This window comes from Scylla paramamosain, chromosome 17, assembly GCF_035594125.1.
Source record: "Scylla paramamosain isolate STU-SP2022 chromosome 17, ASM3559412v1, whole genome shotgun sequence".
NCBI lineage: Eukaryota > Metazoa > Arthropoda > Malacostraca > Decapoda > Portunidae > Scylla > Scylla paramamosain.
Window position 1 is genome coordinate 19,725,369 of NC_087167.1, and position 15,937 is coordinate 19,741,305.

The following is a 15,937-nucleotide window of genomic DNA, read 5'->3' on the forward strand; positions in this document are numbered from 1 at the left end:
TATAGTGCAGGGAAATATTCCAGGATGAAAAAAAAAAAGTATATAAATAAAACACTACATGTTAGAAAATGTGATATATGTGATAGCTTATAAAAACATAGAGTAAATGACATTCAGAGGTGTACTCTGATGCAGCACATTGAACTAATGAGGGGAACTAATGAAGAAATGAGGCAGTGGACTTACAACTGTGAAGGTAGATGTTCACTTGCTCCAGCACCAGGGGGTCGTCAGGACACGCTCTGCTGATGCACTGTTGGCAAGACACTAGTTTCAATGCACGAGGGAGTTATTTGGTACAGTGGGCTCCAAATATTTTGGTATTCATCACAGCAAGGGGAGGGCAATGTCTGGCATGACACAAAACCGAGCAGGAATTATCCCCAAGGTTAGGGTAATTGGGATGGAGATACTGCATGCGTTTCTGTCTCAGGCAGCACTGACAACAGCTTTTCCATCTGTTACCCTAACCCTGGGGACATTTTCAGCCCCACTGTGTAGTCATGCCAAACATTGCCTTCACCTTGCCATGATGTGTACTAAAATTTTTGGAGCTAACTGTACAAGATTATACACACACACACACACACACAGAGGGTGTTCAATTTATGAGCTAGTTATGTTCTGGATGGCTGCTCTTAAGTCGTTTTGCTCAAAACTCATAATAATTTTTCTATAAAAAAAAACATACGTTCCACAATGTAATACTTACTTACTTGATACTTGATACCATGTGAGAGAGAGAAAGAGAGAGAGAGAGAGAGAGAGAGAGAGAGAGAGAGAGAGAGAGAGAGAGAGAGAGAGAGAGAGAGAGAGAGAGAGTACTTTGCTTTGTGGGTGATGTGATACTACTGAATAGTGATAGGCTTGAGGCTTCTGCTAAATGCAAGACTCAAATTTCCCAGGCATATGACCTCGGTTAAAATGAAACGCCTCTCTCTCTCTCTCTCTCTCTCTCTCTCTCTCTCTCTCTCTCTCTCTCTCTCTCTCCTTTTCAGGTTGTATACATCTCTACTCAAGATAGCTGTTGAAAAGCATAAGGTTTGTTTGCCTATTCATAGACTTAGGAGTGGGTGTAGCCAAAGTTTGGCAGGTGTAGCTCTGAGTTATGAGACTCTCTCTCTCTCTCTCTCTCTCTCTCTCTCTCTCTCTCTCTCTCTCATACACATTTTTTCCTTTCTCGCTCTCTCTTTCTTTCTTGGGTTATACAAGCCTTTATTCATATAATTTATTAAGCTGGCTGACTGAAAGCTGACTGAAAGCATGACAGGTATGTCTGCCTATTTATAGACAATGTAATGGAGAAGGCTTTCTACACCAAGCAGCACAACAGTCCCATCTTTATGTCTCTCTTAGGCCAACTGGCAGAGGTCTCTATACAGTGGAATCTCAAGCCATACTCACTGTGGTGCAATACAATAAATGTTTAAATAAAACAAATTTTAAACTAGCATCTCAGAATATATATATATATATATATATATATATATATATATATATATATATATATATATATATATATATATATATATATATATATATATATATATATATATATATATATATATATATATATATATATATATAATTTAACACAGGTACTCTCTACTATGTGATTGAATTAGGGTCCTGAAAATGCTATCATATAGCAAATGATTGTATAGCCAAGTTAAGAATGAGTGGGGTAAAAAAGGGATGCATTCCAAGACCTGTATGAATGTGCCCTAATTGTCTCTAAAACCCATAAAAACCATGAAATATCATATGTAAATAGTTATTGCCTAAAGTAATAAAACATGTTACATTAATAAAACAAACACAAGAATAAAGCAATAAAATAAAAAAAATTTTCCTACTTAATCTCACAGTAGTGAGTAAGTGTGGTGGTCGTCTTTGCCATGAGCATAGTGCAAGCTTCACCTGCTTTTCTGATGCTGGCAGTATTCTTGAGGACGATGGAGACAGATGACTGGGCCAAATCAAGCAAGCATACGATGGCATTCATCCCTTCTCCTCCAGTATGCTGCCTCAGAATCACCAATTTCATCTCAAGATTGATGCTTGTCCTTGCTCTCTTGGCCTTGGCAAGGCAGTCAGTGGAGCCAGCAGGACATTTGGAAACCATGGTTGGCAATATAAAGTCATTGATGTTGTATATCACTGGTAAATCTTTGGCACTTCCAAACACAACACAGTTGGTGAACACAAGTGCTGGAAATACTGGCTGTTGGAACATCATGGTGCTATGATCATTCACCCAAATAAATGCCACTACACTTGTTTGCAGAGAGGGTGAATGTGCACTTGGGCGATCATAAAAGTGGAGCATAACTGATCATTTAGCGGGTAAGGGGTAGTAAAGAAGAATGATCATAAAAGCGAATTATCATATAACGATGAATCACATAGTGGGGAGGTCCTGTATATCACCAATGTAACCTTATCTATTATAATTTCATCTACTTCCTGAAATAGTTATCTTGAAGTTTAGTTCATTTCAGACTTGGCACCATTTACACTTCAAACAGGAATAGGATCAAATATGTATTTCCATTTGCATATACACAACAATTCATATTTTGTATTTGAGAATTCTAAAAATTGCACATTTGTATTGCATATGTTTTTGTTAGTTTTCTGTTGTCTGAATAAGTGAATGATTATTAGTTGATCTTTATTTTTATTCTCATTTTTTCTTGGCGAAATAAAATATGTGACTGGAAATCAGCACATATCTAATTTAGGAAAGGAGAAAGTTGTGTGAATCTGATTTTTGGGATTAAAATTATAATAGAAGAGTTCTTCAGAAAGGATAAAAAGTTGTATGCAGCACGTTGTATGTGAGTGTGTTGGTAAAGAAAGGGCATGACAAAAGATGCTAGGATATCCTTTACCACAAGCATGGTGGTGGACCAGCCCAACAAGTTTGTTCTTTCAATTGTTTTATTATAAACTGAGAATTTACTTTTAACTGTATTTTGATAACATGCAAGGTGTTGTCAAACTTTTTGGGCTGGTCCACCACCACTGTCAAAGTGAGGCACATCCTCACACCACTCATCACACCATTTCACATCACAGTCTTTACATTGGCATCAGTTGCACAGCTTATTTTTCTACTTGTTTCACCATTCTTATAAAACTCTATAGCTTGAACTTTCATCATGACCTGTGTATTTTCTAAGCACTGCACAGCAATTAAGTATAACACTATGTTTAAAACACACACAACCATTTGGCACTGACTGTATTAGCTCTCTTGTCACTTCAATTATCACAACACACAATATAAAGTAGAAAGAGAAATGAATCACCAAGGAACCAAGAGGAGTGAGAAGATGGAAGCACTTCTAGTTCCATTAGTTACTCTTTTGTTCACTCACTTGTCACAACATAGGCAGCTTATAACAAAATGTGAAATAAAAAGAACTAAGAGAAGTGAGAAGACAGAAGCACCTCCAGCTCCATTAGTTGCTCTCTTGTTCACTCACTCATCACAACAAAACAAAACAAAATGTGAAGTAAAAAGAATTAAGAGAAGTGAGAAAACAGAAGCACCTTGTAAGGGATGAAACACCACTCCCACCTAAGCAAGCTGAGGAGGAGCAGGGGAACCTGGTACTCTTCCCTCTTTCACCACCTGGGAGTGCAGGGAGAGCTCACTAGCGCCCGTCCCAGAGCATCAAGTCATCGGCTGTTTTAGAGTGTGTGGATGCTTTGAACAGCTGAACCTGTCTCAAGGCTTCATTGTGTGTGTGTGTGTGTGTGTGTGTGTGTGTGTGTGTGTGTGTGTGTGTGTGTGTGTGTGTGTGTGTGTGTGTGTGTGTGTGTGTGTGTGTGTGTGTGTGTGTGTGTGTGTGTGTGTGTGTGTGTGTGTGTGTGTGTGTGTGTGTGTGTGTGTGTGTGTGTGTGTGTGTGTGTGTAGGCTTCTTGTAGCCTCTTTCCAAGGTTATTTGCGGACCCTGTAATTCCAGCTCCAGCAGAACAGACTCAGTGCCAAGACTAGGCACACCTGTTCTCTCTTGGCTGTCATCTCGGTTTTCACTGCAATGAAGTGCCCTCACCCTCATTTGTCCCTAATGACAGGTTGTATAGTGTGTGTGTGTACTCGTATGTTAGTGTTTTCTCATGTCACAGTGACGGAATGGGGAAGGGTGTTGAGAAACTTCAGCGGCAGTGTCCTTGCGTAAATGTGTATTACTCTTGTCTTTGGTATCTTGTATGTAGTGTGTGAAGAAAGCAATGTGATTAAACTTCAACACTGCTCACTTGTGTTTCTGTCCCATCACCCCTTTGTGGAACATCCCCTGCTTGGCTCAGATGATTCTGGGATCTTGAAAAATGGCTAGATACTTCACTATAACCTATCTTCCTGCTTGGCTCAGATGACTCTGGGAGCTGGAAAAATGGCTGGACACTTCACTATAACCTATCTTGGTCATTTCTCCCCTTACACACCTCCAGCTCCATTAGTTGCTCTGTGACTGATCCCGGCACTAGGTTCTTGTAGAAGTGGTAGGCGAGGTGATGTGCTGGGGCACAGCAAGGGTCACTCTTGTACCACTCCAACAGACTGACAGCTGACTCCTGTCCATACAGCTTCTTCTCCAGCTCCAGGAATTGCAGCATGAACCAGTCACACTGCAATGACATCAATCTTATGCACTCTGAGTGTATCACCCTTTTTAGTCATTTTTGCTAAAACTCATTCAATCATTTTTTGAATTTTTATTGTGTCTTAATGATAAACTTAAGCTGTTCCAATATAAATGTAAAAAAAAAAAAAAAAAAAAAAAAAAAAACCCTAATTTAGTCCACCTAGCATGTAAAGAATGATGTAATTATGACTTTCCAAAATTGCTTTAAATTTTGTCTGATTAAAACGAGAATGGATACTTTAAAGTTTTATCTGATGTTTTCTTTTTCATTTTATATGCTTGTGCAATTTTTAATAAAACTGTAAACTTGCGTGTTTTTTTATTTTGTCAAAAAAGTGAGAAATTAGGGAAAAATTTGACTGGAAGATTTGGCAAAATAAAAATTCTAATCAGAATAAGATGTAGAATATTAAATGGTGATTACTTTAAAAAAAAAGAACGAAGGTAATTGATTAAAAATTAGTGGAGTTATTAAAACACAAAGTCAAAAAAGTTGGTTTCGAGAAAACAGAGTGCAAAGGTGAGTCTCCATGATGCCGCGCTCCAACCCAACAGAAGCTTTGGGGTTAGTAAATGAGTTCTCTTGAGAAACGTTTGTTACTCCTTTTTTTTTTTTTTATTAGTGGCCTGTCCATCCTGTTGTCCTTCTTCTCGAGGCCCTTGTGAAGTATGGAGGTACATAGCAGGCCAAGACAGTGATGGAGATTGCTGGTGACATAACCACCATTATACTCCATCATTGCCCCACAGCTACTACAAAGTCAAGCTTTCTTTTTGCAGCTCTGAGGTGCTTCAGGCAGTGTAGCCATATGTGACCGCGGTAAGATTCATTTGGGTTCTGTGTGACTCCTTGACTCTTTTCATCATTTCATCTGATGTAAGCCAAGTATACACACTCTTCACTAATTCCAGTTGCTCAGGTAGGAAGGAGGGAGAAGAATATCTTCATCTCTCGATAGTTTGGTGATGTTTCGCGTTTTGCCACTGCAGTCTGGAAATTTGAATGAGTGTGTGAGAAACCTCTTCTGCTTTTTAGCACATGAACAAGGAGCTAAGGCCTAAGCCTGCTGGTGTTGGTGGTAATAGTATTGCGTATGTTTCTTGCTGATTTTGATGTTTCCACCAGTGAGCTCTTTCCTTGATAAAGGCTTTCTTCCTCTTTTTACATAAAGCACTTGTTTTTGGCATGATGAGGCCAAGCATAAGTATTCAGAAGTAAGAATAACAAAAAGTGCAATTGAGCAAGGCGATACACCCACCTCTAGCTTGGAAGTCCTCAAGGGCAATGATGCTGGTAGGCATACCATACTAAGGCAGTGAGAGGGATGCCAGCTGTTCAGATAGATCTCATGTTTTGCAAGATAGAAAAATAATAATAATAAAAAAACATTAAATTTAAAAAATCAGGAAAAAAAAACGTGAAAATGTACGTTTCCTATGCCTCAGATTGGACCTTTAAATGCAAAGCACATGTCCCTTTAAATGTCCTCTAGAGGTTTTAAAAATGGCATGGAACACTAAAACTTTATCTCTGAAATATTACCAGAACACTGGTTGATTTTTTGGGGCAAATATCTCATTTCACCATTTTTGACAAAAATTGGGTCAAAAAGGCTGATATACCACCTTAACATTGTCCCTCACATGTAAAAAAGGATCAAATTAAGGAAAGAAAGCTGGGAAGGAAAATAACACAGATACAACAGCAAAGAACTCACAGGTTCAATAAGGCCACTGAAAGCTTTCTTCAGGAACCAGTGAGCCATTCTGGCTATCTTCTTGTCAGTGTTTCCTGTTCCTTGATTTTCACAGATGTTCAAAGAGCAGGAATCATCTGCAATGTAAGATGGAGATAAATAATAATCTTATAATTTTTGGCAGTGGCAGAGAGCAGACGTATTCAGTGTAGCTCCTGCATTTACTTCAATATTTTGTTAGTTTTGAGTCTATTGAGTGCATACTGGGATATAGACCTTAATATAAATCAAGAACAGCACAAGTCCTAAAAACACCCATAGTGAGAATGTGTATAAAATATCTGAGGTCTGTGATGAGTGGTAAACAAAGCTCAGTTGGCACCAAGAGGATTAAGCAGGGTGCTGCCCCAAATACTTGTGGCACCTGCAAAGGTAAACATACAATAAGGATGAGGCTTTAATGTGTAATCTGTGTGATAAGTGGCATCATATCACCTATGAGAGCATTTATGTTGATGGAAATTTACAAGTTTTTAATGAGTTATGAACTTGAATCCCTTCACTGGTATTGCAATAAATTCAACATAGTCAGTGGTAAAATAGCATCACAAATGACACCACTCCAGGGATGGCAGGATGAGATTGAGTCAAAACTCAAAGTACCAGAAATGGATTCAGAAGAGAAGTTTAAGACAATGAGGAAGGATTTGGCGGACGTGGAGAGTAAAAAAGTCTAGGGAGATAACTGAGGGTGAGCACCAGCGTCAAACCTGCCCTAGAGTCTTACAGGGATGTAATGAAGGAAGAGATGAAACAGATGCATGAACAAAAGGACACTGACAGAGTTCTTGTGGAGAAAGCAGCAACTCAAGTACAGAGTAGACTTGACAAGAAGAATAACATGGTGGTCATTGGTGTGCCTGAGCATATTAACAGGAAAGCTAATATTGGTCTTAGGTAGGAGAAAATTAAGCAAGACAAAATTACCATTCATGAAATGTGTGAAGTGGCTGGAGTGGAGATATTTGAGGATGATATGATGGAAATAAAAGAATCGGGAAGTATAATGAAGAGCCCAATAAGGATGACAGAAACAGCAACCTCAAGAAGGGAAGGCCAACGGTAGTAACTATGAGAGAAGGACTAAAGGACAGAGTGCTTAAAAATGCCTACAAAATTAAAGGACACAAACAGCAAAAAACCGGGAAATGCTAAGGAATGTTACTGTCTCTCATGAACAAAGAGGAAAGAAACAAGGACAAAGAGGTGAGAGAAGAAGCAAGACTAAAGAATGCAAGTCAGAAAGAGAGTGAGTTGAGAAAGTTGTACGTGGTAAGGGGCGACCCATGGAACAGGCATCTGGTGAGATGGAGAAGGTGGTACAGAGAAGAAGATCCAATGAGATCCAGCAATGGGGTCATGGCCAAGCACCCCAACACTATGGAGAAAGGCACAGAGATAAAGGACACAGGCAACATGGGAAAGAAACGTAAGAATGAGGAACACAGTACAGGAAAAGAGGAACTTAATACAGGAAGGAGAAGGCCAACAAGTGGAGGGGGCAAGCTCATGTAACGCTCCTTTTTATTATTTCTGTGTTTCTTTGAGTCTCCCCAATAATTGTTTTCTTTTGTAGCTTGCGGTGAAGAGGAGGATAATAGCGGTAATTAAAGGTTTAGTGATTATATGAAAAAGTATATTTATAAGGCGTGTATTCGTGGGAGTGATTTAGAAGTCTTGAAACATTTGTTATAAATAGTCTTTACTTATTTCAACTGTGGTTTTCTCTAATCAGTGGTAATACGAATAATAGGATTACATCATGTTGCGTCAGCCTACCAGTAACTCATAAGGTGTCATTCCCTAGCTTATAAAATATGTTAGTAATTTAGAATTCAATTATTAACTTCAACTAATGTCCAGCTTATATGCTCACCTTGCTAGCCAATTATTCCTGCATTTTTATTTAAACTCACGGTTCAGTAAAATTATTTGTGAAAGAAGAGAGAGAGAGAACTAGCTAAGGTTCCAATAACTTCAGAGGCCTGAGGGTGGGTGTTGAGGGAGAGAGCACAGAATGGCGTCTCCCTTCCCTCTGGCAACAGGTGGGTCTCGTAGCTCTGAAATATTTGATTTTTCTTTTATTTAGAAGTGAATATTACTGTGTTCATGTTTATTATTCATGTCTCTAGTGAAGATATAGTAACAGTACGTGTTGACGGAATGGCGTCTCCCTTCCCTCTGGCAACAGATAAAATAGCCGGTGTTGGTCCCACGTGAAGACAGGCCACAGAGTCTTGGGAAAGTGTTAGCCATGTAATGTTTCTTTAGTCAAGTGTAGTCTACTGTGAATGTGTTGTGGGCAATATTATTGCCGTAGAGAAGTGATGGATGAAGGCTGTGACGCTATTTAGGGATATAACGGTGCCCAGAATCAATGGTACTCTTGAGGAGTTATAAAAGTAATTATTTTCTTGTGTATTCATAGTGTTAAGTAACGGAGTATAAGTGCATATGCCATACCAGAATTTCAAGTGCCTTATTTTATTTATTTTTTTTCTAGATTAACCACTCGATAGTGTCATAGTGGGTCAGTCAACCCAAAGAATCCCATCAGTATTATTCATTTAATTATTTTTTTGCTATTTTTATATTTTTCGTTCCTCCTAATAAAGTCACACTGTAGGTACTGTGTGATAATTAACCTCTCCCTACCCTCTGGCCATGACGATGAAGGCGAGAACCATTACCAATCAAAAATGTTTTCTTTTTTTCTATTGTGTGTGCGTGCTTCACCTCTTCTCTCTTCCTCTTCTTTTTTCTTCTTCACCGTGAAGATCTTTGCCTCGTCTCATTAGAGCTCAGATCGGACCGGTGAGGAGGAGGGAGGAGGGGGGGTGGCATTACACTCAGTTCAAGTAAATCTCAACCACCTGAAAATATTGCAAATGAGTTTAACACATTACCCACGTTACGGCAATAACAAGATTTGCCTCTGTCGCAGCAACCTTTACATCGCTCTCATGTCAGTCGCACTGAAGCTATCAAGGAGAAAATAAGTACATACCTTCTCTTAGTCCCAATGACTCATATGGCTTCATAAAAGTGATGTCTCACTGGTGCCCCAACACGCGGTATCACGATATTTTCTTCTACTGTATTTACCAAGTTGTATTTACCTAGTTGTGCTTTATGGGAAAAGAGCTATGCTCGTGCTGTCCCATCTACATATCTTTTAATATCCAACTTAGCCTTGAATCCATGTATACTTTCTGCATTTACTATCTCCTCATCCAGACTGTTCCATACATCAATACTTCTATATGGGAAACTATACTTTTTGACATCTCTTCTACAAGCACTCCTCTTCAGCCTCTTTCCATGTCCTCTAGAGTCCCATGTATCCCAGACCATTAAGTCACTATGGTCCACCTCCTCTACTCCGTCATGTGCTTTATATATCGCAATCGTCTCCCCTTTCTCTCCTCTTTTCCAACGTTGGTAGATGTATCCTTTCCAGTCTCTCTTCATATGACAAGTCCCTGATACTTGGTACCATCTTCGTAGCTGCTCTCTGAACTCTCTCCAACTTCCTTATATCCTTTTTCTTGTATGGCAACAACACTACTGCTGCATATTCTAGTCTAGGTCTTATCAGCAACACAATCATCTTCCTGACCATATCCTCATCCATACATGCAAAGGCCTGCCTTATTCTTCTCAACAAGTTATAGGTTTCTCCTGTAATTTTGCTAATGTGTCTCTCTGGGGTCAGGTTCCCAGTCACTGTAACACTTCTGCTCCACTTAACCTTACACCATTCAACACATAATTTCCTTTTACTCTTCTTGTACTTTTTTCCAAATTCTATTACCTTACACTTCTTTAAATTAAATTCCATTTCCCATCTATAACTCCACTGATATCTTGTTCTGGTCTTTTTGTAACATTTTACAGTCCTCTGCACTCTCAACTTTCTTCAGCAACTTTGCATCATCTGCAAAAAGGCTCATGTAGCTGTTCACACTCTCTGTCATATCATTTACATAGACTGCAAACATGACTGGTGCAAGTGCTGAGCCTTGGGGTACTCCACTTATGACTTCCCTCCATGATGATTTTTTATCTTTTACCACTGTTCTCATTTCTCTGTTTGTAAAAGAAATTTTCCATCCATATCAGCAGGCCCCCTATTAGCCCACCATTATGCTTCAACTTCCACAACAATTTCCTGTGTGGCACTTTATCAAAGGCCTTCTTCAGGTCTAAATAAACACTATCAGCCCATCCATCTCTTTCTTGCATTATATCCACCACTCTAGAATAAACACTCGGTAAGTTTGTAACACATGACCCCCCCTCTCCTAAATCCAAATTGTTGCTTTATTATCACTTCATTTCCTTCTAGGTACTGCATCCATTTATCCTTCACCAATCTTTCACACATTTTGCACACCACACTTGTTAGAGACACAGGCCTATAGTTTAAGGGCTCCTCTTTACTACCACCTTTGTAGATTGGCACTATATTGGCTCTCTTCCATTCAACTGGGACTCTGATTTGAATTAGGGAGCTTTTAATATTATGTATTACCTATGTCAACATTTTTTTTTTTTTTTTTATGTAGGAGTGACACTGGCCAAGGGCAACGAAAATCAAACAAAAAAAAAAAATGCCCACTGAAATCCCAGTCCCATAAAAGGGTCAAAGCAGTGGTCAAAAATTGATGGATAAGTGTCTTGAAACCTCCCTCTTGAAGGAATTCAAGTCATAGGAAGGTGGAAATACAGCAGCAGGCAGGGAGTTCCACAGTTTACCAGAGAAAGGGATGAATGATTGAGAATACTGGTTAACTCTTGCATTAGAGAGGTGGACAGAATAGGGGTGAGAGAAAGAAGAAAGTCTTGTGCAGCGAGGCCGCGGAAGGAGGGGAGGCATGCACTTAGCAAGATCAGAAGAGCAGTTAGCATGAAAATAGCGGTAGAAGACAGCTAGATATGCAACATTGCAGTGGTGAGAGAGAGGCTGAAGACAGTCAGTTAGAGGAGAGGAGTTGATGAGACAAAAAGCTTTTGATTCCACCCTGTCTAGAAGAGCAGTATGAGTGGAACCCCCCCAGACATGTGAAGCATACTCCATACATGGACGGATAAGGCCCTTGTACAGAGTTAGCAGCTGGGGGGGTGAGAAAAACTGGTGAAGACGTCTCAGAACACCCAACTTCATAGAAGCTGTTTTAGCTAGAGATGAGATGTGAAGTTTCCAGTTCAGATTATAAGAAAAGGACAGACAGAGGATGTTCAGTGTAGAAGAGGGGGACAGTTGAGTGTCATTGAAGAAGAGGGGATAGTTGTCTGGAAGGTTGTGTCGAGTTGATAGATGGAGGAATTGAGTTTTTGAGGCATTGAACAATACCAAGTTTGCTCTGCCCCAATCAGAAATTTTAGAAAGATCAGAAGTCAGGTGTTCTGTGACTGCCTTTCTGTCGACGACCCTAAGTGTCTTGACACCCCCCCTCAACTTTTTCTTCATTAACTTCTGCAACATTCGCGGTCTAAGATCTAATTTTCAATCTGTAGAACACCACCTCTCCTCTTCTAAACCTCATCATCTTTTCCTCACTGAAACTCAGGTGTCTGAGGCAACTGACAGTAGCCCCTTTTCTGTTCCCTCCTACTTTCTCTATCCTCATTTTCAATCCAAAGCTGGATGCTCCGTTTATGTGCGCAATGACTTAACCTGCTCTCGTGCCCACGCTCTTGAATCTTCCAAGTTTTCCACCATCTGGCTACGACTACAAAGCCACTCTCATACTAAATAACTCCTCTGACTATAAGAAATTCTTTGACTACTTAACTTCCAAAGTGGAGCACATTCTGACCCTCTTCCCTTTTGCAGAGATCTCCATTCTTGGAGACTTCAATGTTCACCACCAGCTTTGGTTTTCCTCTCCCTTCACTGACCATCCTGGTGAACTAGCCTACAACTTTGCTATCCTTCATGACCTAAAGCAATTGGTGCAACATCCTACACGTATTCCTGACAGTCTTGGAGATAAGCCCAACATTCTTGACCTTTTCCTGACCTCTAATCCTTCTGCTTATGCTGTCACCCTTTCTTTTCCCTTGGGCTCCTCTGATCACAATCTCATATCTTATCTTGTCCTATCGCTCCAATCCCTCCTCAGGATCCCCCTAATCGAAGGTGCCTCTGGTGTTTTGCCTCTGCTAGTTGGGGGGACCTGAGGAGGTATTTTGTTGATTTTCCTTGGAATGACTACTGTTTCCATGTCAGAGACCCATCTTTGTGTGCTGAGCGCATAACAGAGGTGATATTGTATGGCATGGAGGCATACATTCCTCACTCTTTTTCTTGTTCTAAACCTTCTAAACCTTGGCTTAACACAGCTTGTTTTCGTGCTATACATGATAGAGAGGTGGCCCACAAAAGGTACTTAAGGCTTCCATCACCAGAATCTCATGCATTTTATATTTCTGCCCGGAACCATGCCAAGTCTGTTCTCCAACTAGCCAAAAACTCCTTCATTAACAGGAAGTGTCAAAACCTTTTAAGATCTAACTCCCCTCATGACTTCTGGCATCTAGCCAAAAAAACAGCTTCTATGAAGTTAGGCGTTCTGAGACATCTCCGCCAGTTTTTCTCACCACCCCCAGCTGCTAACTCTGTACAAGGGCCTTATCCATCCATGTATGGAGTATGCTTCACATGTCTGGGGGGGTTCCACTCATACTGCTCTTCTAGACAGGTTTTTTTTTTTTTTTTTTATGTAGGAAGGACACTGGCCAAGGGCAACAAAAATCCAATAAAAAAATTTGCCCACTGAAATGCCAGTCCCATAAAAGGGTCAAAGCAGTGGTCAAAAATTGATGAATAAGTGTCTTGAAACCTCCCTCTTGAAGGGAGGTCTCGCTGCACAAGACTTTCTTCTTTCTCTTACCCCTATTCTGTCCACTCTCTAACGCAAGAGTTAACCAGTATTCTCAATCATTCATCCCTTTCTCTGGTAAACTCTGGAACTCCCTGCCTGCTTCTGTATTTCCAGCTTCCTATGACTTGAATTCCTTCAAGAGGGAGGTTTCAAGACACTTATTCATCAATTTTTGACCACTGCTGTGACCCTTTTATGGGACTGGCATTTCAGTGGGCATATTTTTTTTTTGGATTTTTGTTGCCCTTGGCCAGTGTCCTTCCTACATAAAAAAAAAATAAAATAAAATAAAAAAAAGACCCATTTCCTCACTCATCTCACTCTGCCACACAAATGTTTTCTCTTTTTTGAATACTGATTGAAAACTCCTGTTCATTATCTCTGCCAATTCAGCTGGATCCTCCATTCACCTTCAATCTGCTTATTCTTTCTCTATTTTTCATATTACTGTTCACATATCTGAGGAATAGTTTTGGTTCCTCTTTGCATTTGTCCATAACATCTTTCTCATAATTTTTCCTTTCTTCTCTAATAACCCTTACATATTCATTTCTTGTAGTTGTGTAGTTTTCCCATAGCTCCTGCGTATTTTTCCTCCACCATCTATTCCATGCTGTTTCCCTCTCCTCCCTAGTTATTTCACATCTTCTATTATACCAGTCATTGTTATATCTTCTCTTTGTCTCTACTTTTGGTACATATCTTTTCACTCCCTCTTCATGAATATTGATGAAAGCTTCCCACTTCTTTTGCACATTAGTTGTTGTGATAAGTGTACTCCAGTCCACTTCACCAAAGTATCTCCTCATTTGTTCAACATTTGACTTACCATAATTAAATCTTTCACTTTTATAATCTTCACATCTACTTTCCTCTCTTTTTTCTTTAATATAAAACCTTATCATGACATGGTTGCTTATCATGACATGGCGGCAATTTTGTTGTTTTCTTTAATTTTCTTTACAAGCCATTCTTTTGTCTCACTCAGCAACTGTTCATGCTCTTGTCTATTCCAGGTCTTTGTTTTTGGTGGGACATACACCACTGTGACATCGTAATCCTCTTCTTCCATTTATTAGTTGTAAGTTTAGGCCTTCCACCAAGCCTTCTGCCTTTTCCACACTCTCCACCCTGATACCTTTTTTAACAAGCATCATCACTCCACCTCCTCCTTTTCCACATCTGTTTCTTATCCACATATTGTACTTTCCCCCTCCTAAATTTGGTGTCTCTGAATCTCTTAGTTTAGTTTCTACCACTGCCATGATGTCTGGTTCATTTGCTTTTATAAATTCATTCACTTCATCCATCACCGAAACTAAACCATCCACATTAGTGTATGCCACTGTCCACTGTGTGTTGGGCCACCAGTGTAGCACTTACTCAGTGTACCACCAGTGGCCCAATTCACCATACTCAAATATTTTATTCATCTGTTGTGTCTTGGGCCACTCATGTACCACTGATTTTCAAGTAAAAAAAAATTGTAATAAGTTAATATATATATATATATATATATATATATATATATATATATATATATATATATATATATATATATATATATATATATATATATATATATATATCACAGTTTTTTTTATTAGATTTAAATATAATTGATAATACCTGATATGGAAATACTATGCAATGATTTCATTTTACTTAGAGTGATTTGTTAACATCTTTAGGTGTTTTTGGTATACAGGAAATGGATCCTTCGTCATTCTACAGCAGTCATTTTGAGCAAGAAAGCTCTGATGAAGATTTCATTTCCTCCAATTTGAGCAACTTAAGTAACAGTGAAGAAAGTGATGAAGCAGGAGGAGAGACAGAAGATGATGATGGATCAGATGAAGTAGAGGGAAAGACAGATGATGATTCTGTACCAGCCATACAGGGATGGCCTGTTTCTTCCAAACAGTATTCCTATACCTTTAGTAGTAAAAAAGAGCTGGTTATTTTGCCTCAAGTAAACTCAGTCACAGGCAAACCAGACCCTATTGATAGTGTAAATTATTCATAAGTGATGCTCTTTTGGACACAATAGTTACTCAGCCAAATGTATATGGTCAACAAAAAATAAATGAAGCACCTCTGACAAGGTCACATCTCATTTCATGGAAACCCACAACTATGGAAGAAATAAATAAGTTCATAGGTATAATTGTATGCATGGGAATTGTTGCAATGCCAGAAATTTTTTCCTATTGGAGTAAGAACAAGCTGTATTCTGATTCTTATGTCAACAGTGTGATGACAATAGAGACTTGAAATCCTTCTTAGGTGTATACATTTCAGGGATAATACTGAAGTTAATGATCCACCTAATCCATTATTCAAGATGTGACCCTTGGTCACTGCCATTACAGACTGCTGTCAGGCTGTTCATAAGCCAGGCCCATTTTTGTAATTGATGAGAGTATGGATCCCCTTAGGGGCAGAATTAATGTAAGGCAGTATCTTCCAGGGAAAGCACATAAATATGGCTTCAAGTTGTACAAGGTATGTATTCCAAGTGGCTATACATGGAATTTCAAGATTCACGCCAGAAGTCAAAAAAAAGAGTCAGGGACTAAACTCCACAGAAAGCCTAACAGGAGAACTTTGTGAAGAGCAATTTGACCAGGGT

General features: G+C 39.3%; 1 protein-coding gene across 4 annotated transcripts in view; it reads right to left on the reverse strand.

The window, feature by feature from the left end:
• LOC135108577 (uncharacterized) overlaps window positions 1-15,937 on the reverse strand; it is a 131,504-nt gene that overhangs the window by 48,576 nt on the left and 66,991 nt on the right. For 3 of the 4 annotated variants that reach the window (XM_064019727.1, XM_064019725.1, XM_064019728.1), the window contains 3 exons: window positions 6,377-6,492; window positions 4,459-4,641; window positions 187-253 (listed from right to left, as the gene is read on the reverse strand). In XM_064019727.1, the coding sequence (XP_063875797.1) occupies window positions 187-253; window positions 4,459-4,641; window positions 6,377-6,424 (298 nt within the window). In that variant the 5' untranslated portion in view covers window positions 6,425-6,492. The remainder of the gene's footprint in view (window positions 1-186; window positions 254-4,458; window positions 4,642-6,376; window positions 6,493-15,937) is intronic. The other variant, XM_064019729.1, reaches the window with a different exon arrangement.